This window comes from Rhincodon typus, chromosome 31 (assembly GCF_021869965.1).
Source record: "Rhincodon typus isolate 14 chromosome 31, sRhiTyp1.1, whole genome shotgun sequence".
In the NCBI taxonomy this organism is placed as follows: domain Eukaryota; kingdom Metazoa; phylum Chordata; class Chondrichthyes; order Orectolobiformes; family Rhincodontidae; genus Rhincodon; species Rhincodon typus.
In genome coordinates this window covers 9,722,031-9,748,988 of record NC_063362.1, presented here as the reverse complement: position 1 = coordinate 9,748,988, position 26,958 = coordinate 9,722,031, and the positions used below count along the sequence as shown (strand labels likewise).

Here is a 26,958-nt window from a genome sequence, read left to right as displayed (position 1 = left end):
TTCAGCCCTTACCTCTTAAGATAGAGATGCATCCTGATTGCAGCAAATATTGGACCAGTGGTTTTGCTAACAGGCACTCAGAACAGAATGAGAGTCTTAGACATGAGGTTCAACTCAACAGTGTCGCTCTGAGGACATGAATGCAGCATCAAGACAGCACACGAGTGTCCGAAGTCAGTGAATTCATCTTCAAATCCCATATCCTTACAACTTAGATACTAACCTCAGACACTCATCAATATAACCCCATCACTCAGCTACCAAGATTCCCTAACAAGCATTTATAGCTGAGCCTCACTCTCACCTGCTTGGTGGTGCTGCAAATCAAACATACGCAACTCCTCAGCTCATAAACACTGTTTATTCATTCTTGACACTGTATATTCATTCTTGACAGTCACATCGCTCAGTCATGATACAATGCATTCACTGACACTTGCTGGGACCCTTGCTGTTTATTATGTATGTTAACGACTTGGATGTAATGTAGAACAAGAGGAACTGCAACTATAGCAGCCCTAATTGGGAACAAGCGATGTGCCAGAAGCCTTGAAATCATAACCAAGGCCCTCCCCATGTACAGCACAGTTTCTTGCAGACCTCACCAACAGTGTGCAATTCCTCAAAAAATCCAGCACTTCTATGGACAAAAGAGCTGAACTCCAGAGGTAAGGTGAGAGTGACTACCCTTGATGTCAAGGCAGTGTTCAATAGAATATTACATCAAAGCACCAAGGAAGATGGTTGTGGTTGTTGGAGGTCAACTATCTCAACTCCAGGACATCCCTGCAGGAATTCTTCAGGGTAGTGTCCTAGGTCCAAACACCTTCAATTGATTCAACAATTGCCTTCTCTCCATCATAACGTCAGAAATAGGGATATTCACTCATGATTGCACAATGTTCAGCACCATTCGGGCCTCCACAGATTATGAAGTAGGCTGTGTTCATTTGCAGCAGAATCTGGACAATATCCAGGCCTGGGCTGATAAATGGCAAGTAACATTCATGCCACACAAGTGCAAGACAATGACGAGGAAAGAATCCAACTATCGTCCCTTGACATTCAATAGCATTACCATTACCGAAGCTGGCAATATCAACATTGCAATATCCACATTGACCAGAAACTCTATGCCACAACTGATGAAGACAAAGCATGCCTTATGCCTTCTTGGCCACCTTAACCACTTGTGTCACCACTTTCAGGGAACTGTGGACCTGTACATCTAGATCCCTCTTGTACATTGATGCTACTGTATATGTCCCTCCTGTATTAGATCTTCCAAAATGCATCACCGCACATTAGTTGGATTAAAATCCATCTGCTTGTTTCTCTGCCCAAGTCTCCGGCCTATTCATATCCTGCTGTATCCCTCTGGCAATCCTCCTCACTGGATCAGTTATATTGGTCCCCTTTTTAAGAAAATATGTCATTTTATTTGGAGGTCGTTCAGTCTCACCAAGGTGGTCCCTGATATGGACAGCTTGTCTTATGAGCAAAAGTTAAACAGGTTGGGACTCTACTCACTACAGAGCTGATCTCATTGAAGCATATAGGATTCTTAAGAGGCTTTACAGGATAAATGCTGAGAGGATGTTTCTCCTCAGGGCAGAGTCTAGGACCAGAGGGCATCATCTCAGAATAAAGGGGTGCCAATTTAAGACTGAGATGAGGAGCAATTTCTTCTCTCAGAGGGTTGAGTGTCTTTGGATCTCCTTGCCACAGAGAGCTGTGGGGACAGAATCTTTGTGCATATTTAAGGTTGAGATATATAAATTCTGGATCACTAGGGAAATCTAGGGTTATTGAGAAGGTGCAGCAAAGTGGAAATCAGGAATGTCAGATCAGCCACAATCCTACTGAATGCCGGAGCACGTTTGAGGGGCCAAAAGGCCTATTCCTGTTCCCACTTTGTATGGTCTTAGTCTTATACAATTACTATGGCAATAAGAGCAGGCCAGAAGCTAGGAATTCTGTGGCAAATAACTCATCTGCTATCTCCTCAATGCCTGAAAACCATTTACAAGTGATAGAATACTCTCCATGTGTCTGCATGAGTGCATCTCCAACAACGTTCAATAAACTTGATGTTATTCAGGACAAAACAGACTGCTTCAATGGCATCATGTCGACCACCTTCAACATTCATTCCCTAAAACACCAATGCCCAGTTGCAGCAGTGTGTACTGTTTTAAAGATGCACTTCAGTCGCTAATCAAAACTCCTCTGATAACACCTTGTAAATCACAACTTCTACCAACTCAGAGGACCAGGGCATCAGATACAATTAACGTCACCTTTTTCGAGATGCTCTCCAAGCAACACACCATCTGATTACTGTATTACAATATCACTGTTCCTTCATAGTCACTGGGTCAACTCAGCCTGAACCCTACAAATAGGGCTGGTGTGGGGGGGGTGTCCATCATGCAAGAATCTGAACACCTGCTCCCTGAGTACTATAGTGTCCCTCTATCATGTTTACAACAACAGGACAGTTACTTCAAACGACTGATGCTTCTCAAGGCCACGTGGCTCTCTTTATATGGATTCTAGTCAAGTATAGTTGGGATGCAGAGCTGGATCCTCAAGCCAGCAAACACTTGCCATCAGCCAGCCACTTTAAGGTGCAAGGTTAAAAGTGGGTTTTAGTAGAAAGTTGAGGTTCAAAATCACAGTGTTGGCGCCTGATCAGAATTACATTCTGACTGGAATCACAACTGCCTACACTATATGCTTACTGTGTACTCTTCCAATTCCTGTGTTAACTTCCTCAGTGAAAAGTTGCTTGGTGTGCAGCTCAGTGAAAGTGCAGGCTGGATTTTAGTAATCAAGACAGTACCTGAAGCTCTGGAACTACATGCTAAGCAATCCAATTCTGCAGCTCATATTTCCATTATGCTTAATAGAGTAGGATTCCATGAATAAAGCAGCTCACACTTAACATTTGCATTTGCCTTTAACATAGCGAAATCACCCAAGGCACCTCCCAAGGACAACAGATGCTCAACCCTAAAAGAGATTTGGACAGAACAACTAAGGCTTGGGAAAGATGAGTGTCTTAAAGGAAGTGGACAGACAGATGATAATAGAAACTATCAAAGTGCGACTTAAATGGCCGAAGACAAAGTGGAACAATGGTGGAACAATGTGGGAGGAAGAATGACCAAGAGATTAAAGCCAGAAGGACAGAGGATTGAAAGATTTTTTGGAGGTTTCAATTTTTATATGATGGTAAAAATATAAACAGACTTAAAATTAGCACATTTAAAACATTGCTGGTATAAACAAGTTCTAAACATATCCCTTATCTATGCTGCTAAATACACTGCAGTTTGTGTCTTGCCCTCCTACAGTGAAGGAACTCAAGGACAAAGGCAAGGAATAATGCTAAAAATAAGACGTGTAAATCTAAAGAATGCACACCTGAATTGTTTGTCTCAGATGCTGAAGACATTGTCACCAGATGACCCACAACATCTACTGCTTGATCCAGTGCCTGTTTCCTCTTTCTGTTCTTCTGGCATTTTCACCTTCTTGATTTTTGCACCTCTGTCGGAGTCCACAACTGACCAAGTGTTCTTTTGAGCTCCAGTGCTGTCATTTGTCTGACTGCAGTCAGCCCTTGTGTTATCTACCAGGTGAACTATTTCTTTGCATGGCACATGTTGAGTATCTTTACTGAGGCTCACATATGCAGCAGCTCTGGAAACAGGGACACGTGTTTTGACTCTTTCCATGTCTCTTATTGCTTTCAGTTCATTCTCTCGTTGTTTTGTGCTCTTGGATTTCATTGTTAATGGTTCATTCTGGGAACTTAGAGAAATTGCCATATTAGAATCACACGGTACTGTGATGGGTTCTCTACAATCCTTTTTCTGATGTTTCTTGTTTGTTTTCTTCCTGTGCTTGTGTTTTTAAATTTTCGGTATCAACCTGTTTGTCTGCAGTTTCATCCCCCAGTGAGAAGACAGAACTTTTTCCAGGAACACGTGGGGGTTAGCTCCAGTTATGTTCACTGCAATGACTGTCAAGCAAGAAAAACAACATTCAACATTTGATATATTTAGTGCAATAAAAAAATTCAATTAGTGCATTGGTATTCATTTCATTTTTTTTAATAATGTCTACTGACACCATTGGTACAGTGATAAATTCTGACTGCTTACTTCCATCCTTTCTCAGCATGTGCAATATAAAGCTGATTCTTTATAACTTAAAAATGTCGATACTTTGTTTCACATATATTTTCTCTTCCCCAATTTACACTTTTTATCCCCCACAGAGTCATAGTGTTGTACAGCATGGAAACAGACCCTTCAGTCCAACACATCCATGCTGACCAGATATCCTAAATTCATCTAGTCCCATTTGTCAGCATCTGGCCCATATCCCTCTAAACCCTGCCTATTCATATATCCATCCACATACCTTTTAAATGGTATAATTGTACCAGCCTGCACCACTTCCTCTGGTAGCTCATTCCATACATGCACCACCCTCTACATGAAAAAGTTGCCCCATTAGGTCCCTTTTATACCTTTCCCCTCTCACCTTAAACCTATGCCCTCTAGTTTTGGACTCTGCTACCCTGGGAAAAAGACCTTGACTATTCACCTATCCATGCCCCTCATGATTTTATAAACCTGTGTTGGTGTTTTTATGATTTTCAACGTGCTTTACTTTGATTTCAATCAAAGATTTCACTACTTTTAAAAAAGGGGTGTCAGCAACTGGCATCTTTCTTTTAAGCTGACACCCTTTTTAAAAAGCATTTTCTCCCTCAATTTTTTCAGGTCTCCTTCTGCCACCCTTGTCTGTTCCAAAGCAAAGATGAAATTAGCTGTTGTGACTTGATAGGACAGTGATTCAAATGGACTCTTGTGTTCCTTGAGCGGGTATCTGGCTTTTGAATGGCACCTCCCCACAATGGCATAGAGCAGATAAGTAACTAATCTTGCAGAAAATCACATCCTACCACTTTATAATACAGTGCATTTTGGCTCTAACATCCTGTACTGAATGTTGACTGGCCAACATCTCTGTCTCAGGCTTTCTGCAGTGTTTCAGCAAAGCTCAGCATAAACTGGATGAACACCACCTCATTTTCCGCTTGGGGACCCTGCAGCCCTCCAGACTCCATATCAATAATTTTAGGGTCTGAACTCTCTCATGTCCCTACCCACACACCAGGCCTTGTTTTCACAGTCTGCCATTACACACTACCTGCTGTTAGCCACTAACAGTCTCCATTAACAGCTATTCACTCTTCTAGCCAGATCATTATCCATTCCTTTGCCTGTCCAACTGTTCTTCTCTTTGGGCTCTTCTCCATCTATCATTTACTCCTGATCCCCTCCCCCCACCCTATTTTCTGCATAAAAGCCGACATTTTCCTAGCTACCATCAGTTCCGAGGAAGGGTCACTGGACCCGAAACGTTAACTTTGATTTTATCTTCAAAAATGCCGCCAGACCTGCTGAGCTTTTCCAGCAATTTTGTTTTTGTTCCCGATTTACAGCATCCACAGTTCTTTCAGTTTTTATCTTTGCTAGCTTACTGAACAGTGTATAAGTTTCTTTATACTGAAACAAGGAAATAGACAGATCAAAAAAACTATTGACTGATTAGTTTGATATAAATGATAAAGGAAGCTGCTTGGGCAAACCAAATGACATATTAAGGACAGCTGATGGAACTTCAACTTAATCAAAAAGTAACCCGCTGCAGATGACCAAAATCTAAAATCAAAACAGAAAATGGTGGAAATACTCAGCAGGTTCTGGCTGCATCTGTGCAAAGAGAAACAGAGTTACCGCTTCAACTCTCACACTTGCATCAGTTCAGATGAAAGGTCACAGACTTGAAATAGTCACTGCTCCTCTCCACTGATGCTACCATAACCTGTCGAGTATTTCCACCATTTTCCGTTTTGATTTCATGACTTCAGCCTACTTCAGTTTCTAAAATGTTTTCAACCCCATTCTACAGAAGAGGTTTTTCTACAGAATTGAATTTTCTGATAGTCGTCACAATATGTTGAGCTGGATTGAGAACTGGCTGATAGGTTGAAAGCAGTAGGTAGAGATAAATTTGGATCCTTTTGGAGACTGGTTAGCAGAGGTGTTCCAGAGGCTTAATTGTTGGGAATGTTGCTCTTTATTATTTTTATTAATGATCTAGACGAATATGGAACATCTGCTTGTTTGCAGATGCTATTTAGATTTGTGGGAGTGTCAGAACTGTAAACAATGTTCAAATTCTAAATGGATCTAGCAATGATGGACATTTGATACGTGGTTGGCAATTATATTTAGCTTTGAAAAGTGAACTGCTACATTTGTGAGCAGAATGAATGCTGATCACTTGTACATGTTTCAAGGAGAAATGTGAAAGTTAATGAAGAAAACAGATCAAGGCATTCTAATTCACAATTCAATATATACAATTTCCTCTCAATCAAGCCACATGTTCTCCTGGGAAAAGTAGAGTGAAAACTAGAATGAATAAAGTGTTGGGGAAAATTGCCTATAAGACAAAGCATACTACATTTACATAGTTACATTTCAATTAGAATAATGCCCAGTTTTAGTTTTCATGTGATGGCTGATACTGAAGCTTTAGGAAAGGTGCAAAGGAGGTCCAGTAAATTAATTTCCAGTTTGAACCACTTTAGTTATCAAGATAGGCTAGAAGAGATAGGCCAGAAGAGATAGGCCCTATGCTCTACAGAAGCACTGATGTAGGAGTGATTGATTGAGATTTAACAGATGATAAAGGGAATAGATTGTGTACAAGTAGGACGCTTGTTTCAACTCAATTGAATAGAGGTGACCGGGGGGTCACAGCTCAATCTCCATAAGGCTAGACTTCAGGAGGTACTTCTTAACTCAGTGCATCTTTAGTAAAAGGCAACAGGTTCAAGTGACGGACTTTGATACACTGAATTCTTTCAAGCGTGAGCTGGGTGTAATGCAGGGTGTAGCAGAGATTGTCTTGTGTGAAAGGTAGGTACTGTATGACATTAATCAGGATGAGAGTGATCTCCTGAATTAGACTCAATCACTTAATAGAGTTGGAGAAGAAATTCCAAACTTTAATTTTCTCAAGATAGCTGAAACTTTTAGTGGATTTTTTTACCTCACCCAGATCATCATATGGCTTTCAGGTGGGTGTGTGCGCATATATTGTGATGCAAAAGGCATCACTGTTCTGTGAGGGAGGTTTGATGGCTTAGATGGTCTTTCCTGGTGATCACAATCCATTTGATCCCACCACAGATCTGACTGTGAATGTTTAGTTCAACGCTGGCTAGGGATTAGTCAGGATTCTTCACCTTTGATGAATGTAAGAACATGGCCAGGATTACAGGTTAAATTTTCTGTCCCTTTTTGTTGGATCGGTTCTATATTTTCCTGTCGATTGCATCAACATAACCATTGAAATGCTAACCCAGAATCTTCTGCAAATGCTCTAACAATGCTGCTCCAGTCCAGTTGTTAAGTTTTGCAAGAGTCTCACAACGTGGATAAAAGATGCATTTTCAAAACATATTGGAGAATAAGGTTAGTATTATTGATTCTTTCGTTTTGCATATTTTTATTTTTCGCATTTGCTCTTGAATGACTAAAGGTGTAGATTTTTATACTGTCTCATCAAATTTCTCAGTTTTAGCTAAATTCCAACACACACAATGCATTGATTTTGAAATGCATCCGGTTACTATTTTGCAATTCTGGCAATCATGTTGTGCACAAGAAGCTCCCACAAACAGCAATGAGTGAGATGACTGATTTAGTATTTGAGTTGTATCCCTTCGCCATTTTGCAAAACCAGGAGACAATAAAACAGAAACTAAGCAGCATATTTATTTGTGGTATAAAAATTTGAAATGCTGGACATTATTTCTGAGAAACCAAATTAAGTTGGTAACATTTGGAATTGAGTCACCAACGAATAAAGTGAGCATAGAAGCCATACACTACTTAAATGTGCTGCTAATTCCAATATGCCCAACTCACCCTCATACTACTACAGAATACTTACAACCAAAACCAGGCAAATGTTTCAGAAAATATACTATTTGTTCTTTCATCCAGTGGACACCTGTTTGACTAGTTGAGAATAGATCATTTTCCCCTCCTCTCCCTCCCACAAACCACCCCACCTCCCCCCACCCCTACCAAAGAACTGTCAACAACTATTGTTACTAGGCAACAACTGCTGCAAGAACAAATTATACATTCCAACCCCAGCTACTGAAAACATGCCTGAACACAATTCTTGATGAAAGTTAAATAGACCCCTAAAGTTTGTCTTTTGAACTGTAAACGGTGATTATGCTTTACCCAATAATTGATTTGGGATTACTTTGTGTTAACTGTATACCATATTAACTAGTTTTAGCTGTTGTATTTATATCAATGTACAAGAAACTACTCTATTTTCTACACCATTTCTTGCTAAGTTCAACAGTACCAACTACAAATTGAGAAAACTGTGAAGAATTTTATTGAAGGTAAAGGCTTAAATCTGATTCAGAACAGTACCAGATTAAGGGACTGTTATGAAAAGGCAAAAGGACCCGAATTTACACAACATGTCTCAAAACACTTTAAAGCCAAGGAAGTACTTTCAAAGTGTTAAATGAAACCCAGCTGTTAAATCTCACAAATAGCACCCTGATAATGACTAGATATATCCTGATTCTCTGGTGGTATTGACAAATATTGGTAAAGACACTAAAGATAATTTCCCCTGCGTGTCTTTAAAATACTGCCATAGGATCTTGAGGCCTCAGTTTAACATCTCATCCAAAAGATGTACCACTGATGATGCAGCACAATCCCTCAGCACAAGATGATCAGTCTTTACTGTTCTACTCAAGTCCTAGAATAGGTTGGATCTTAGACCTTGAGACTCGAAACTGAGAGTGTTAACAACTGTACAACAGCAAACATTTAGGGATAGCATCCATTGGAACCAGGTTGAGATCTACCGACATATACTGGTGTGCAGTAGTTTTGATCAGGCTGGATTTGGATTCATTCTGGAGGTGACCACAATAAAGGTAATTCTAATGGTGTGAAATCTGACACCAGCAGTTTTCATGACTTTTCATGCACTCAGATTGCTCTGCACTAAACCCCATACCATCTCTTTGTATCATTGTGTATGCTCGTATATAAAGCCATTTTTTTGAGCATTATGCTCAGCATCACATTTGTACTTTCTTTAAGTTTAGACAGCTCTGGCCCATCCTAACTCCTCACTATCACTGTTCTGCCCTGTCCATCCCCTACCTTCTAAGACCCTTTCTGCACTCCCCCTTGAATAACCACTTCATAGCCCATCACCCTGAATACTAAGATTTATAGCTCCTGTATCCTCAGCTCCCCACCCTCACATGTATTGCTGTTTGGGGATTGGTTAGCTTGGATGGCTGATTTGTGATGCAGAGTGATGCCAACAGTGTGGGTTCAATTCCTGCACCAGCTGAGGTTGCCATGAAGGATTCTCCTTCTCAACCCTTCTCCTTGCCTGAGGGTGACCCTCAAGTGAAACCACTACCAGTCATCTGGCCCAGTATGCCCAGTAGGACTACGGTGACTTTACCTGTGTCGCCCTCAACTGCCTAGCACCCTCTCAACTTCTGCATCCCCTTGATTCTCCACCCTTGCATGTTTCAACCCCCAGTACCCCACACTCTCAGATCCTGCATCCTCAAGCCTTGCCTCCAGAACTCCTTCACTCCAACCTCTATTCTGTCCTCCTTTATGAATACAGCGTTGAACTCTAAATGAAAACACCTGAGAGACACATGCTCATTTATGTTTTTTCATTTTATTACACAATGAGGATTTGAGAAATCATATAAAAGCGTCAATTCACATCACCATGCGTGGATGTGTAAATGGTTACACACATCATGCTCATCTCTGCGGATGCTTTTATACATTTTTTATTACAGGTACTTATGCACACTGCATTGATGCTATCTTTACCAGATTCAATTATAAAAACAATAAAAGCTTTATGTATGACCTTGATTTCAGACTGTACTTGAATTTTCGGGGTTGGGGGGAGGTTCATTTATGCTCACACACACCAGGCATTCTGTGGTAATCACTGGGGATGGGGTGATCCACTTCTTACACTGAAAAATCATTTTAAAAATCTCTCTCCCACAGTTACAAGTGTAGATTGGAATTGTGTACAATTTACAGAAATTGGATCCAAGGGACAAAAATTTGCACGTCTCTCGTTTACAGTCACATTATGAGGGAAATATACAATTAAATTTGATTGACGTAACCACTGCCTGCATGTCCAGAAAGGTTCCTATGAAGACTCTCAAATGTGCAACAATACATCCTGTTTTACTGCGTGCTTCTATCTGGAACCTCCTCCCACTGCTCCCTACCTGTCTGCCACTTCAGGTTCAAGCCAGGGTCCAACATAATGTTGACCAATGTCACTTTCAGAAACATCTGCAAGTGCTCAGTCTATGGCCAGATGGGTCATTCTCCGCCTGTAGAGAATTGAGCATGGAACTGGGTGGTTAAAGCCTGGCTCAAGAACCTGCAAGAAAAGTCATACTGGATTTGTGAGAGCGTGCTAAGGAAGAAGCAAGGTCGGTAACTAAATTCCCCCAGGTTGAAGCCACCACAACCTCAAGGGGAATGGGAGAAATACGGGCAAGGAAGGAAGGTGCATAGCAAGAGCTGGTTGACTTTGTTCTGGTGACTCTGGGCTGGTTGGTTCTGAAGGTGGCAAATAGGACTTCATTTCATTCTGAAACCAAATAACTCCATACCTTATAGATACCGCAACGTGCCATGAGCAACAACCCACCCCTCCTGCCATTATTCAAAAATTCCAAGAATGTTACGCAACACCCCAAGGGAACTGACCTTCAGAAGCAATGTTTTGACTTTTGCCATCTCAGAACGTATCAAGAATGGACTTACAACATTATGGTCATTTGGCACAGAGGCAGTGTCTCTATTTCTGGGCCAGAAGCTCTAGGTTCAAGTGCCACTTTTAGGGAATGGAATCCAGATTGGTTTTGAAAGTTCAGCTCCGGCCCTTTGAACTAAACCGTCTCCCATGCTCATCCCCCTTTCCAATCCCATCCCCACCCCATTATTCTCACAGTAACATGACCCTACAGCAGTATCCTTGCAGACTTCTGACAATTTCTAATCTCATGTTTTACCCAGAATCCATGCAGCATAGCATTGCTGCAGACCAGATGTGTTCATCCGCTAATGTTAATTCCCTTCATCACTGCCCTTGTCCCCACTCAACACGTGCCTTTGCTTTCAGCCCTCCAGCCTTGACTCGCTCATTGTCCCTCCTCAAGTATCAACCCCCAGGTCTGTACTTGCCCCTCACTAGCCCCAAGACAGGACTGACCAAACCCCTGGCCACTGTGTTTACAGCTCTCCGACTGACAAGAGCAAGAGTATGTCCATCAAGACTGACCCACCATTCAACAAGATCACGGCTGATCTGCCCCAAGCCTCAACTCCTGTTTTGTGCCAGCTCAGCACGGCTGTCAAATCCCTGATATTTCAACAATTTATCTAACTCCACTTTCAGTGATCTAGCCTCTACAATTTTCTGGGGTAGAAAATTTCAGACATTCACTACCTTCTGGGAGAGGAAATCTCTTTGCTTCTATGTTTTAAATGAACGTCTCCTTATTCAGTAACTATGTCACCTAGTTTGAGAATCCCCCACTAGTGGAAACACTTCTGTGATGGAATCTCCATGCAGATACCATACAGGACTGATTATTGCCCACTACCCCCTGACTGTGCCTGGTTCGAGTAGGCGACTGGCCACAGCCAATCCCTGGCCTGTATGCAGACTTTGCCTGTGACTGACAGTCCCAGAACCCCTGGCCAACATCGCCACTTTGTCCCACTTTGACTGAACCGAGGACTAGACTGAACCCATTTTCTGACATGGCCATTTGGTTGAATAATTGTTTGCCGTGCATTCAGCTGTTAAATGTTAGACGCTGTGCATCATACAGCAAGATGTACCCCACCCTCCGCCCCTGCAAACCCCATATCTTGTCCTAATGACAAGCAGCCTTGTCTATGTCCTGCACAAAAGAGAATGTCAATACAGCAGCACTGAAAGCCTTTGGGTCTGGCTGAAGTGCCAACACATTAACAGGACTTGGCAAGGTAATGCAGGGTTACTGTGAGAAAGCAGGAGGTGGGCACTAAGCGATAGAAGGCTAAGAGAGCAAGCCTTCAACCCTGGAGGTGCCACCTGGTCCCACCCAAGATCTCTGCATACAACATGTCCTCACGGCAACCTTTCAATGCTAGTTGCTCATGTGTGCTGCAAGTGGATTGGACAGCTTCTATGAGGATTGTGTGACGTTGTCAAACGTTGGATGTAAATGTCCTTGGATGAGGGGTGTATGTTGCTGCTGTGCTTGAATGATGCCACAAGATGCCGTTTGGTACTGATTAACATGGAGATTCTATGCAGCCAACAGCGAGCTGAAGTTGCTAGACATTTCTCCTGACTTCAGTGCATTTGGTAACCTAAGAAGCTGACGATTGATGAGGCGAGTTGTGCCATTAGTAAGGCATTCAACAAAACACAATCCTCAATTGGCAACATGTTGCTGCCCAGTGAGAAACTTGCCTCACCTCAATGGATACATAAAAGATACAGTGAGTTTCTCCCAATGTTAAGATAGGTCTCACTGGACTTCTTGCATGATTCTGCCACAAATCTCATCATAATCCATGTTGTTAAAGGCTGGGGCACAGCCTAAGTCTGCAGCAGAAAATGAGATGTAGAGAAGGGTGTGAAGTTGAGGGAAAGACGGTGATGCAAAGTTCTGGCCACAATTGAGAGCACTTCTGTCTATCTTGTTTGGCCTGATGGGAAAGTGGGTGTGCATCTGTTAATGCCTACAGCTAAAATTATGAATATTTCTGAAGATATCATTGGGTTCACTTGTACAAATTTAAAGAGGGATCAATTTCCTTCATGCGTGTTTTCTGTTCGTCTACAACGAGGTTAATCAGGGACATGGTGGTAAAAAAACTGGATCTGAGAGAGTGGCTCATTTTGTTTTAACCCTTTCTCACAGTGTGCATCTGCTACAGTTAAAATCCAGGCCAAGATCCCAAAATAGCAACCATTGCACAGCGGTTTACTGCTGTCCACTGAATTTGTTTTGTTCATTTATGGGGTCTGGGTATTGTGAACTGGGCTAGCATTTATTGCCCATCCCTAAGTGACTTGAGGTGGTGGTGGCCAGTTGTTTTCATGAACCCCTGCCATTCATTTTGTGTAGGTACAACCATAATGCAGTTAGGGAGGGAGTTCCAGGGATTCTCTTTAGTCTATCTTTTCAGATAGTTTCAAATAGATTGCACAATTTTACTGACAAGGGGAGAAATGCATTTTTTAAAAGAAGAAGCTCAAAGCAAATGCAAATATCTCAATCCCAGGAAGAACTGCCATTCAAATATATACACACAAATCCCGCAACACTGTATTGAATTGAATGCTTATTGGCCTACTCCCTGCATATGTAACCTCCATATTCTGTTCTTTTGTTTGAGAAGTCATTTTGTAAAAAGATACCTTGGGTTTTCAGTTGGTGTATTCATCATGATTGAAAGGTAGAACAAAATAATATGATGGACCATTCATAAAGATATTCTGTTACGGGGACATATTAAATTTTTATAAGAGTCACTGATATTAAGAATGAAAATGTCGCAATACTACAATGAGAAAGTTTCACAACTTAGTGTTAGAGGACTTTGAGTTATAAAGAAAGGCTGGATAGGCTGGAACTTTTTTCACTGGAGCATAGGAGGTTGAGAGGTAACCTTATAGAAGTTTTTAAAATAATAAGGGGTACAAATAGAGTTAATGGTAGTTGTCTTTTCCCTAGGTTGTGGAATTTCAAGACTAGGGGTCACATTTTTAAGGTGAGAGGAGATAGATTTAAAAAGACAATGGAAGCAAATTTTTGACACAGAGTGTGGTTTGTGTGTTGAATGAATTTCCTGAGGAAGTGATGGATGCAGGTACAATTACAATATTTAAAAGACATTTGGATAAGGACTTGAATAGGAAAGATTTGGAGGGATACGAACCAGGAGCAGGCAGGTGGGACTAGTTTAGTTTGGGTTTATGGTCGGCATGGACTGGTTGGACCGAAGGGTCTGTTTCCGTGCTGTATAACTCTATGACAATGACACAGAGTAGGAAGCATTTTCAGTGCTGTGGGCTGACCTATAGCATTGTTGTTCTGGCTTGGTGGTAAAAACTATAAAATGGTCTATTTCCTCATGACTGTTTTTACTAAATTGATGGATGTCAATTTGCTGAAAAGAGATGGATTCAAAGAAAAGGACATAACAAAGCAACTAACCCTACAAAGCAGCCTTCAGCTTCTTCTTAATTTAGACTCAAGGCTTCCTTATCAAATATTACCAAGCCAAACAAAAATTAATACCTGGGAGTTAAATAGAATACAAATTAGAATTTGCATTACAAATTTGCGCTTATAGCTGTACATGCAGATTTGTTTAATGGCTGGTACATGCAAATGAACATCTGTCACTGCTGGAGGATGGTGAGCACATCTCAAACTTACACCAAAAATGATCACTAGGGAATGAGGTTATGTCACACAAGATGGACATAAGTGGCAATGTGGGATGTTGCAACAGATATAAATTTGTCTGTTCATGGTCTCCCATAATCTGTTTTATGGCAAAACTGGCTTGAAATTAATTTAAGATCTACTTGCTCATTTTATTGCATTCAAATTTCCCCACAGTGTCACCCCACCCTATCTCTGTAGTCTCCTACACCCTTACATTCTTTTGAGAATTCTGCACTCTTCCAATTTCAAAATCTTGAACATTCTTGATTTTAATTGCTACACCATTGACAACTATGCTCGGAGCTGTATTGGTTTTAATTGCTGGAATTTCCTCACTAAATCTCTTTGTCTTTCTACCTACCTCCACTCCTTTAAGATGCTCCCCAAAATCCATTTCTTTGACCAAACTTTTTGTAATTTGCTCTGAAATGTCCTAACATGGCTCGATGACAAATTTTGGTTGATAGAATTCTTAGCAAAACATCCCTAGGTGTTTGACAAGTTAAAGATGCTATATGAAACTAAGTTATCGTCACTGACCCATTTGTAAACTGACATTATCAGAACACATTGCACAAACTGTCTTTAATTTCTTCTTTTATGAATATTGTGCTCATCGAGATGAAGCAACGTCTAATGGGTGATGGAGAAATTTTCCTTTTTTTTGAGTTCCCAACTAGCATTAAACACTTCTTTATCACACAGAATAGTGGTCAGATACACTGTTAATCTTTCCCATATCATTCTCCAACAACATACCCTTATTTCCAACTCTTTTCAATCATCTGTGCACCGATGTGATATTTATTTCCCAAACCTACAGATTTCCTCAGTGAAATTGCCATATCAGGATGGGGTTAAGCTGTGGGAACTGGTCTGAAATTGACCGAGTCAATTTTACATTGCTCCTTTCTCTCTGAAAAAGATGAGATTTTCATATGCAGTTTCTCAGGGAATCTCATTCTCTGGCAGCATATTGTCAGCCCAACTCACTCAAAAGAGTGAAAAATAAGTCCATATTGGTGTTTCTAGAATTCGGATTTGCTGGTCAGAGTGATAGAGTTCGATGTACGTTGCAGAGATGGTAAAGTTCTGAACGTCCACTCAGATAACACTGTGTCACAATCACTGCTTGCATTGTAACAGTTTGGGCCAGGCTTCAGGGTCCAGCTGGTCTTTCGCTGTCTGTCTTTTCGAATGTGCGTATAGCTAAAGTTTTAGCATGGCACAGTGGAACAAAATGAGACACCAAAGTAGCATTGTATTAACTGGAAACTCAGTTCTCCCAGCATTATTTAGATCCCCATTTCAGATATATCATAATTAAAGTGATGAGCGATGTTCATCAATATATTCATAAGAAAAGAGGAAAGGAAGATAAAAGGGGAATTATTATGGGACTACATGGCTAGTTTCACAATGATATTAAGAAAGAGATGGGGTAGGTTTCTCACTATGGAGATGGGAACTGAGACAGGCAAACCCTCATTTGTCAGACTGAAAAGGTGATTTTAATTTCAGAGTTTGAAAAAAACGAGAGAGGGGCCACGTATATTTTCGGACGCCCTTTCCTTCATTTACCCCTCATGGCATTCTACTGTAGGTTTCCAGCTGAAAGGTCTCTGGCTGACCCTCCACTTTCAAAAGCCCATCAACCATCCTTAGTGAGACAGCAAGACTAGCTCCAGGCCCTTAATTGTTGCTCTGGTGAAAATCACAATGAGTGGCTGTTTTCCAACAGACCAAACTCCTGATTCCCGTTTGACACCAGGATTCAGAAATCAGTAGGGAAAACCCAACCCCACCACTCACTTCATCACGTCACTGCTGCCCCATCCCCCTTCATACTAGGTGTATTTGTATGAGAGAGAGAGAGTCTGGAAGGTTGCTTGATTATTTAGGGGGCATTTCTATTTATTTTGAACCAGATTTGATAAGGCAATGCTTGTGGATGCTGTGTATGTGATACTCCAGAAAATCAGTTATAGCCATGCACTTACCTCATATAGATCCCCTATAGCCACATGTTGATCTATTTAAAATGGTATTTTATGTTCCCATAAGAGGTGGAAAACAAACTTGTAGGAGTTGAAACACTGCACCATGCTCCTTGCCTAGCAAGCGCCAAGAGTCCTCTCTCCATCTCCAATCCATGTCTCAGCATGGACAATGTCACGGTGATGGTGTATAGCTATAAGCAAAAGGAAATAAAAGTTCAGTATTTTAATAAAGCAGGTAAGAGAGTGCAAAAGGAGCTGCAGAGCATGAAGAAATTCAGACATTTAATGAACACTGATTCTTTTTATGGGTTTTAAAGCTACTATTAATAGAAGTACATAGAATGTACAGCGCAGAAATATACCATTCGGCTCAGGTGATCCATTCCAGCATTTATGCTCCATAAGTCTTCTCCCACCTTAATTTGTCCAACTCCATCACAACCTTTTACTCCTTTCTCCTTTATGTGCTTAGCTAGCTTCTGTGTAAAGGCTTTAAATACTGCTTGTGCTAGTGGGTATTACTTTTTAACCAGTCTTAGGGTAGAGATGTTTTATTAATAAACAAGTAATAAAAAAATGTAACACTGTACTGATAGGAGTTTTTCAATATACAGATGATCACAAAGATCCCTGGTTGTTTCTTCTCTTCTTTTATTATTGAAAGGTCCTATCACAATATATCCCTTGAAAATAATGACCCAGTACAGCATGGTAATTGTAATAATGAATCTTTGCAGTCTACTTTAATGCAGATCACACAGTTGTCAATACAGCATATTGCCCTTCCAATAGTCATTTTCCAAAGAAAATCTTTTCACGGTAAATTTTAATTAAATAGTTCTACCTCATCTCATATCAGTATCGAAATTTTTCCCTTAATTAAAAGGAAAAGGAAATAAAACAAATTGCTGACTCACTAAGAGGTCTCCAGCAAAAATCCTGCTGAGCCAAACATATGTGTGGCCATGCAGTAGTGACGAAGGTGTCACAGAGCCTGTCAGAAGCAGTCTGCATGTTCTGCTGCACGCACCCCAAATCTAGCAAAACAACTTAAAGGAACCATGCATTAAAATACACAGGCTGCGCACAACAAAGGAAATTTACAGGGATGTCTAGCTCTTGATACAGGATATTGGTGTCTCAGTGTAAACAGATAATGTGGCAGGGACTCTGACAGGATTATTGTAAGTAGGAGATTACTGAGAAGGTTTCCCTCTACACCATATGGTTTCCCCGATAGTGATAAGTTTAAAAACAGAAAAGCTCTGTCTTTCCTGGCATCGGTTCAACAATCTAACCTAATCATTGTTGAATTAAAAAAGCAATTTCAACTTCATTCATGAGGGTAACTCTTCAAGGTACAGGTAACTAGCAATTTTTAAAAATCAATCATAGGACATGGGTATCGTGGACTGGCCAGCATTTCTTGGCCATCCCTAGTTGTCCTTGAGAAGGCAGTGGTGAGCTGCCTTCTTTAACAGCTGCAGTTCATGTGTTGCACATAGACCCATATTGCCATTAGGGAGGGAATTCCATGATTTTGACCCAGCGACAATGAAGGAACAGCAATATATTTCCAGATCAGGATAGTGAGTTGCTTGGAGGATGTTGTTCCCAAGTATCTGCTGCCCTTATCCTTCTAGGTGGAAGTGGTCATTGGTTTGGAATTTGCTGTCTAAGGATCTTTGGTCAATTTCTGCAGTGCATCTTGTAGACTGTACACACTGTTGTCACTGAGTGTCAGTGGTGGAGTGGATGGATGTTTGAGAATGCGGTGTCACCAGGAGGTTAGACCATCTGAAGCTTATGGAGGAAACAGAACTGGAAACTGACGAGCAGCTCATTGAAATAGTCAAATCTGGATGTCACAGAGTGGTGGATGCATGTCTCTGCAGCAAGTGCCTCGATCTAGAATTAAATTTGACAGTCACAGAAGTAGATACAACTGTGTTTTTGTGCGTGATTTATTACCTAAAGTGTTGAAAATTCATATTAGATGCCAAGGTTGTGCGCAGCTTGGTTCAACCCAAGAATGGTCTATGAGTGGGATGATGAGGGAACTGATATTCTGGGTAGCTGAGCAGGGTGGCTTTGCTCTCCTTAATGTTGAAACAGCAGAATATTGAGGTTCATCCAAGATAAGTGATCTGACAACAGTGGGAGGATCAAGGAGATGGTGGAGAGGTAGAGTTGGGTGCCACCAGAATATATGTGGAAGTTTGTACCACTTCTTCAAATGACGTCAATGAGGGGGAGCAGGCAGCTGAGGTCGGGAGACAAACAGAAATCCTAAGGAAGACTCTAAAGCATTTGTGGCAGGGCAAAAGAAGAAACCTTGCTGGAAATGCTCTAAGCCAAAAGTTAAAAGATGGACTATATATGTACTAAAGCAGTACCAGACACCCCAGCCATGCTTCATACCTTTCCTGTTCATGAACAAGTTACTGAGAATTAAGGGCAACATTAAAACAGGGTTTTTCACCATAAGAAGGATGGAAGGATGTGTAGGTGAGTTATCTGTGGAGTTCCTTACACACATCTCTTAGTAGTGAGGTAGTGGGTAACAAAAGCCATGATAGTTTGTGGGAATAGAAGCTGATCAAAAACTAATTTTAAAATTGCTATGATAATTAAATTGTTTGTAAATTAAAAAATGCAAAAAACTTTTAGATACAACCAAAGAAACTAATATGGTGCATACTATAATGATAGATCACAGAACTGACAATACTTTTGGGATTGAAGTAGGTCCCTTAAATGAACACGAGATCCCTGGGTTCCATCTCTTCTTGAGTTTTTGTGATGGGAAGGATGTCATAATATTAAGCCTGACTTCCTGGTCCAATGATGAAGCCAGTCATCCTTCAGATCCTGCACAACTTCTCACTAGACCACAGCATTTCCAAAAACAAAGAAGATTTGTACCCTGGAGGTGACAAACAAAATTGAAGCAATAAGTGGCTGCAGATTCTTAACACTTTAATAAATGTCTGCAAATTAATTACCCTTTTATTTATTTACCCACGCAGAACGTATTATCAACAACATGCCAAAAACAAATTCCTACAAACTGTCATTTACATAAAAATAGCATCTAATGAGGTTCTGCACATTTTAAATGACAAAGGTCCCAAATTCTCAGCAACCCTTTACATCACGTTTTTGCATTCTTATTCCTGGCAGTGCTCTCTCTCTGTATTGATGGACTAAATCGCAGAAACACAGAATTGTCACAGCATAGAATGATGCCACTTGGCCCAGCGTGCCTGCACTCCATTACCCCATGGCTTTTTTTCTTGCTTTTTCCTTATTCCCTTGCTCAGTATTTTTATCCAAATAAATCATCCAATGCTCTCTTGAATGCCTCAATTGAACATTCTGGGGACCTGCGTTCGAATCCTGCCATAGCAGACGGTGGAATTTGAATTCAGTAAATTATCTGGAATTAAGAATCTAATAATGACCATGAATCCATTGTCGCTTGTCAGAAAAATCAATCTGATTCACTAATATCCTTTAGGGAAGGAAACTGCCATCCTTACTTGGTCTGGCCTACATGTGACTCCAGACCCACAGCAATGTGGTTGACTCTTAACTACCCTCTGGGCAATTAGGGATGGGCAATAAACGCTGCCTGGCCAGTGATGCCCTCATCCCATGAATGAATAAAGAAAAGGAATTTCTCACCGATGCATTCACATATTTCCTGTAATGTGACATCTGCAACTGCCCACCATACACCAGCTGAGGCCTAACAAGTGTCTTATACAAGTTAAACATCATCTCCTTGCTCTTATATTCTATGCCTCTGTTAATAAAGCTGAGGATAATGTTTGTTTCATTAACTGCTTTCATCACCTGTCCTGCCACCTTCAATGATCTGTGCACATATACATCCAGGTCCCTGTGCTCCTGCACCCCTTTTTGAATTATATCCCCTTTTTGATATTGTCATTCAACATTCTTCCTAGCAAAATGTATCCCTCACATTTCTCTGCATTGAGCCTCACCAACCATCAGTCCAGCTACTCCACCATCTCGTCATTGTCCTTTTGGAGTACAACACTGTCCTCCTCAGAGTTTACACTTCTTTCAAGTTTCACGTCATCTGCAAAATTTGAAATTGTCCCCTGAACAGCAAGATTCAGAACATTAAATGTATATCAGGAAAAGCATGAGTCCCAACCAACCCCTGGAAACTCCACTATAAACCTTGATTCAACCCAAAAAAGATCCATTGGCTCTTTTTTATATCACTGAGCCAATTTTTTATCTGCATAGTTACTGTCCCGTTTATAACTGACCTACAACTTTCTTCACAAGTCTGGCACTGTATCAAACTCTTTCTGGAAATTCACATATATCATGTCAATAACATTACCCTCATTGAGCCTTTCTGTCATGTTTTCTGAAAACTCCAGCAAGTTGATTAAGATGTCAGCTAGAGATTCTGCAATTTCTGTGCTCACTTTCTTCAAAATCCTTGGATGCATCTGACCTGATCATGTGCCCTATCAACTTTAAATACCTGCAATCTATCCAAGACATTTTCCTTTTAAATTTTGAATCCTTCTAGTGACAGTCTCCTCCTCTATCACCATGGACCAGGCAGCATCCTCTTTTGTAAAGACAAATGCAAAGTATTCATTCAATACCTCAGGTATGCACCCCTATTCCATGTGCAAATCTCTTTTAGGTCTCTAATCAGCCCTACTCCTCCTCTGATCACTGTGTTTTACTATTTATATGCCTATAGAAGACTTTAGGATTTCCCTTTATGTTAGCTGCTGGTCATTTCTTATTCCTGTTTGCTTTTGTTATTTGCTTTTTCAACTCCCCTCTAAGCCTTCAGTATTCCTCTCAATTGGTTCTCAATTTCATTTTCTGACTTACACCTGTCATAAGAACACTTTTTCATTCCAATGTTAATTTCTACCTTCTTTGTCAGCCAGGGAAATCTGAATTTGTTTTTCCTACCTTTCCCAATTGTGGGAATATATCTTGACTGTACCTGAACTATCTGTTCTTTGAAAGTTAGCCCATTATTCTGTTATTGGTTTTCACCCAAACCTCTTGATCCAGTCAATCATGCCCAGCTCAGTTCTTGCCTCATTGAAGTCAACTTTTCACCAATTGATTTTTCTTACTCTGGACTGTTGCATATCATTCTCCACCACCATCCTGAACATTATGATACAGTGATCATTGTCTTCTAAATGTTCCCCTACTGGCAATTGATCCACTTTGTGCCACCTCATTTCCAAGGACCAAGGCCAATGATGCATACTTTCTTATTGGATTGCACAGATATTGCTGAAAGAAACACTTCTGAACTTAATCTAGGAACGCTTGCTCTTTTCTGCTACAGTATCCCAGTCTGCATTTGACTAACTAAAATCCCCACTATAACTACACTCTAATGTTGGCTTTCCTCTGTAATTTGCCTGCACATTTGTTCTACCAGTTATTAGTCTATACACTACACTGACTGTACCCTTTTTAATTCCTTAGTTTTGGCAAATTGACTTTGTCCTTGAATTATGAGACATCCTCTCTCTCAAACACTGCAATGTCCTCCTTAATGTGTACTGCTGTCCCTCCTCCTTTTCTGTCTTTCTTGAACAATTTATATCCAGAATATTTAACACCCAGTCTTGCCCTTCACTGAACCAGGTCTCTGTTATTACCACACATCACATTTCTACATGGCAATTCACATCTGTACCTCCCCAACCTCTGTGCATTTACATATATGCATGTTAACTCTGTTTTGGAATTCATTTCATTCTCCCTTACTCTGACTTCATCTATTAACATGTTCTTCTCTAAGCTAGAGCCAGCTTTATCCCCAAGTATTTTGTGAACCCTGGTGTTCTCCTCTATGATCCTTTTTTGGTTCCCACACCCCTGCCAAATTACTTTAAAGCCACTTACATCCATGATTCCTCTGATGCTTTACATCAGTTTCAGAATTTCCAATTTGTAGGCTCCAGCTGCCTCCTCTTTATCATAGACGTGCAATCCCTTTACACATCCATCCCCAGTGGCACAGATGGTCTCAGGGGTCTCCAATTCTTTGTGGAAAAAAGGCCTGAACCATCCACATCCACCACCACTCTGCCTGGCTGAGCTCGTCCTCACCCCGAACAACTTCTCTTTTAACTGAGATAACACGGTGTAGAGCTGGATAAACACAGCAGGCCAAGCAGCATCAGAGGAGCAGGAAAGCTGACATTTCGGGTCTAGACACCTCAGTGGACTTCTCTTCTAACTGTCTCACTTTCTTCAGGTCAGAGGGATGACCATTAGCACCCACATGGGCCCCAGTTATACCTGCCTCTGTGTGGAGTACATGGAATATTCCTTGTTCCAGTTCTATTCCAGGCCCACCCACAACTCTTTCTCCGCTATATCGATGACATAATCACTGCTCCTTCCCTCTCTTGTCTGGAATTGGAAATGTTTATCAACTTAATTTCCAATTTCCACCCAACACTCACCTTCACCTGGTTCTTCTGACTCCTCCCTTCCCTTCCTCAACATCTCGGTTTCCATTTCTGGGATACTAATATCCCCTACACTAATATCCATCACAAAACTGACTTCCACTGTTACCTTGACTATACATTCTCATACCTTGCTTCCTATAAAGACTTATTTCATTTTCCCAGTTCCTGTGTCTCCATCACATCTGTTCTGATGATGCCAACTTCAACAAGGGGGCCTCCGAAATGACCATGTTCTTCTCCAGTACCATAGCTGACAGGGCCCTCAGCCAGGCCTGACCAGTCTCCTGCACTTCTACCCTCACCCTATCTCTTCCATCCTACAACAGCAAAACAGTCCCACCAGCATCCACATCCAAAGGATCATTAGCTGCCACCTCCAGACACATACCTCCTTCCCCACCCCTGTCAGTTTTCTGTAAGGACTGTTCCCTCCAGGACACCCTGGTCCACTCCTCCTTCACTCTCAATAGCCCCCACAGCCCCACGGCACCTTCCCATGGAACCACAGAAGGTGCAACGCCTGCCCATTTATTTCAGTGCAAAACTGAGAGTACTACCAGGAATAAGAATGCAAAAATAGCACTATTGAAGATTAACAAGGAGCTCTTATGGAATCCTGGACTACAATCTCCTCTCAGCAAAAGCCACCTAAAATATAGTATGCAGTTGTTCATTTACATTAACTTATGAATGAGGAAAAGCAGAAGATAATGGCTCCTCAATAGTTAAGCCAAGTAGTAGAAAATGGGACTAGAAAAGATGGATGTTTAGTAACCCATGTGAGCACGATGAGCTGAAGCGCTTCCTTCTGTGATGTAAAAACCCTACGACTCTAAATGGCAGATCTGATTGTAGCCTCATCTCTACTTTTCTATCTAGCAATTCATTCAAGATGCACGGAGTTTACAATGTGGTTGCAAATTGGTGAATTCAGTTCAAATCTATTGACTTTAAATGCTCCGAGATAGTCTGAGGTCATGATAAAGAGCAAGATTAATACAGGTCTGTTTGTCTTTTCTTCCTTGAGTAATATCTTCACAAGAAAGTTGAGCACAACTTGATGAACTAAGAGACTTCTTCACAAATTCAGTAAAGTAACAAAGTTTTTTTGCTTTATTCATTCATGGGAAGTGGACATTGCTGACTGGACCATCTTTATTGCCATCTCCAGCTGTCCTGCAGAAGGCGGTAATGAGCTGCCTTTTTGAACTGTGGTTGTCCATTTGACATAGGTAGATATACAATGCTGATGGAAAGGAAGTTACAAGATTTTGACCCAGTGACACTGCAGCCATGTTGACATATTCCCAAGTCAGTATGACGAGTGGCTTGGAGAGGAACTTACAGATGGTGGCATTCCCATGTATCTGCTGCCTTTGTCCTTCCAAATGGCAGCAATTTGGGGTTTAGAAGATGCTGTCTAAGAAGCTTTGATGAATTTCTGCAGTGCATCTTGTAGATGGCACACACTGCTGCTACTGAGCGCCGGTGATGGATGTTTGTGGATGTGATGTATCAAGCAGGCTGTTTACTCCTACATGGTGCCAAGATTTTTGTGTGCTGTTTCAGCTGCACTCATCCAGGCAGATGTGCCTTGTAGATAATGCACAGGCTTTGGGGGGTGGGGAGTGGTCAGGAGGTGAGCTATTCGCTGCAGGACACGTAGCTTATGACCTGCTCTTGTAGCCACTCCATTTTATATGGTTAATCCAGTTCAAAATTTGGTGAATAGCAACCTCCAGGATGGTGACTGTCAAGGGAATGCCATTGAATGTCAAGGAGCGATAATTACCTTCTTTCTTATTGGGGATGATCATTGTCTGGGCACTGTGTTGTGCAAAATGTCACTTGCCATATGTCAGCCCAAACCTGGATATTGTCCAGGTTTTGCCGCATTTGGACATGGACTGCTCTGGTATCTCAAGAGTTGTGAATGATACTGATCATTATGTAATCATCAGCAAACATTCCCATTTCTGACCCTATGATGGAGGCAAGGTGATTGATAGAGTAGCTGAAAATGGTTAAGCCTATGACACTGCCCTGAAGAACTCCTGCAGAGATGTCTTGGAGCTGAGATTACTGACCTCTAAGATCCACACCCATCTTCCTTTGTGTAGGTATAACAACAACCAGTGAGGCATTTTTCCACCTGATTCCCATTAAGTCAAGTTTTCTCTTTGTTGCTACATTTGGTCAAATGCGGTCTTGATGTTAAGATCAGTCACTCTCAACTCAACTCTGGATTTCAGCTCTTTTGTCTATAACCTATTTGTTGGGAAACAACAATTTCTAGACAACTAAATATGGCTTCCAGAAATGTGGCACAGATTCATTTCTAATTAGAGAGGTTTCATTTAAATCTCAAACACTGGATGAACATATTTCAGAAAATACAGTGTTAGGTTTAACACTTAGTCTAGGTTAAAAATCTAGTGCAATACGGAGGGAGTTCTATATCATAGAATGTGTCACCTCCTGAAGAGATATTAGACAGTGGCCCTGAAATGCCCTGTCTGGTTGATGCAAAAGATCCCATGACACGATGTTGAATAAGAGGAAAAGAGTTCTATCTACTGTCCTGACCAACATTTATCCCTCAACTAACATCACTAAAAAGAATGATCTGATTTGTCCCATTGCTGTTTGTCTGCTATGGCAATAGTTGTTTGCCTACAGGACAACAGTGATGACACATCCAACCTACTTATTAGTAGTGAAGTACCTTGGATATGAAAGACTCAAGAGAATGAAAAATTTGTAACTTTACATTCTTGGGTCACAAATGCATTAGTACCCTCTCCAGGTTTTTACTGATGGCAGTTAAATATTTGGAGTCTTAAAGCTGCACATTTGCTGGGGCTTTCTTTGATGAATTGTAACTAAGTTGAGTTGAGGTTAATCAACCTTTCAAACTTGCCACGACACACTTCAATGGAAGGTGGAACTTGAACCCAGAGCTCCTGACCCATAGGTAGGAACAGTACCACTGTGCCACAAGTCACCTTCACGGTGTCATAAATAACCCTAAATTGATCTCCAATTTTCCTTCTTTATTGAGCAATGCAAAGAAAAACATTGAGTTGCCAGTTTGTCTTTAATGTAGGTATACAAAGGAACACAGGGTGTTTCTTAATCATTTCTAATGACTCATTTCGTGATCATTGTTCAAAATTTACAGAGATTTCTGCAAGAGTTTCTTTCACCCAATACAAAGTGGGATGTTAGGAAACCTTTCAGAAACCAACACACCCACAGACAAAATGGGAATATAAATCAATAATTTTGACCCCAGTGAAAAACTCCTTTGCAGAATAGTATTAATTTATTTAATGAGTACACTTACAGGTAAATGAAATTTCTGTGGAGACTTTGCACTTGGATCAGAAATATATCCAGCCATAATAAAAGTAATGCTTAATCCAAGTTGAAAAAGTAATAACAAACATCAAAAATGTCTTCTTCAATATTATTCTAAAATTTGGCATGCAAGACACATTTGCCTACACATACATAGGAGGAAATGACTCATTCACTAGAAGAAAGTGGAAATATATGTGAAAGAGTATACAATAAACACCAATAGTGGGCTCTAGCTTTGCTGCTAAAATACCTATAAATGCACTCACTTCCTTGTTCACGATACCTTTTTGCAATGGCCACCCTGTATAATCTGGATCCTTTACCGGTCTTCACATGCTTAATTGTATTCTTTTCAGATTCCATAGTTCCTCCTGCAAACAGGACAAGGAAAATTATTGGCTCTTTTCAATAAGTCCAACCT

At 40.9% G+C, this 26,958-nt stretch overlaps 1 protein-coding gene across 1 annotated transcript in view; it reads right to left on the bottom strand.

Annotated features, from left to right (window-relative positions):
* LOC109926557 (protein polyglycylase TTLL10-like) overlaps positions 1 to 26,958 on the bottom strand; it is a 112,663-nt gene that overhangs the window by 79,782 nt on the left and 5,923 nt on the right. Inside the window, exons 2-5 of the mRNA XM_048614870.1 lie at positions 26,804 to 26,908; positions 19,397 to 19,591; positions 16,666 to 16,856; positions 3,430 to 4,030 (exon numbers count right to left, since the gene is read on the bottom strand). Of these exons, the coding sequence (XP_048470827.1) occupies positions 3,430 to 3,460 (31 nt within the window). The 5' untranslated portion in view covers positions 3,461 to 4,030; positions 16,666 to 16,856; positions 19,397 to 19,591; positions 26,804 to 26,908. The remainder of the gene's footprint in view (positions 1 to 3,429; positions 4,031 to 16,665; positions 16,857 to 19,396; positions 19,592 to 26,803; positions 26,909 to 26,958) is intronic.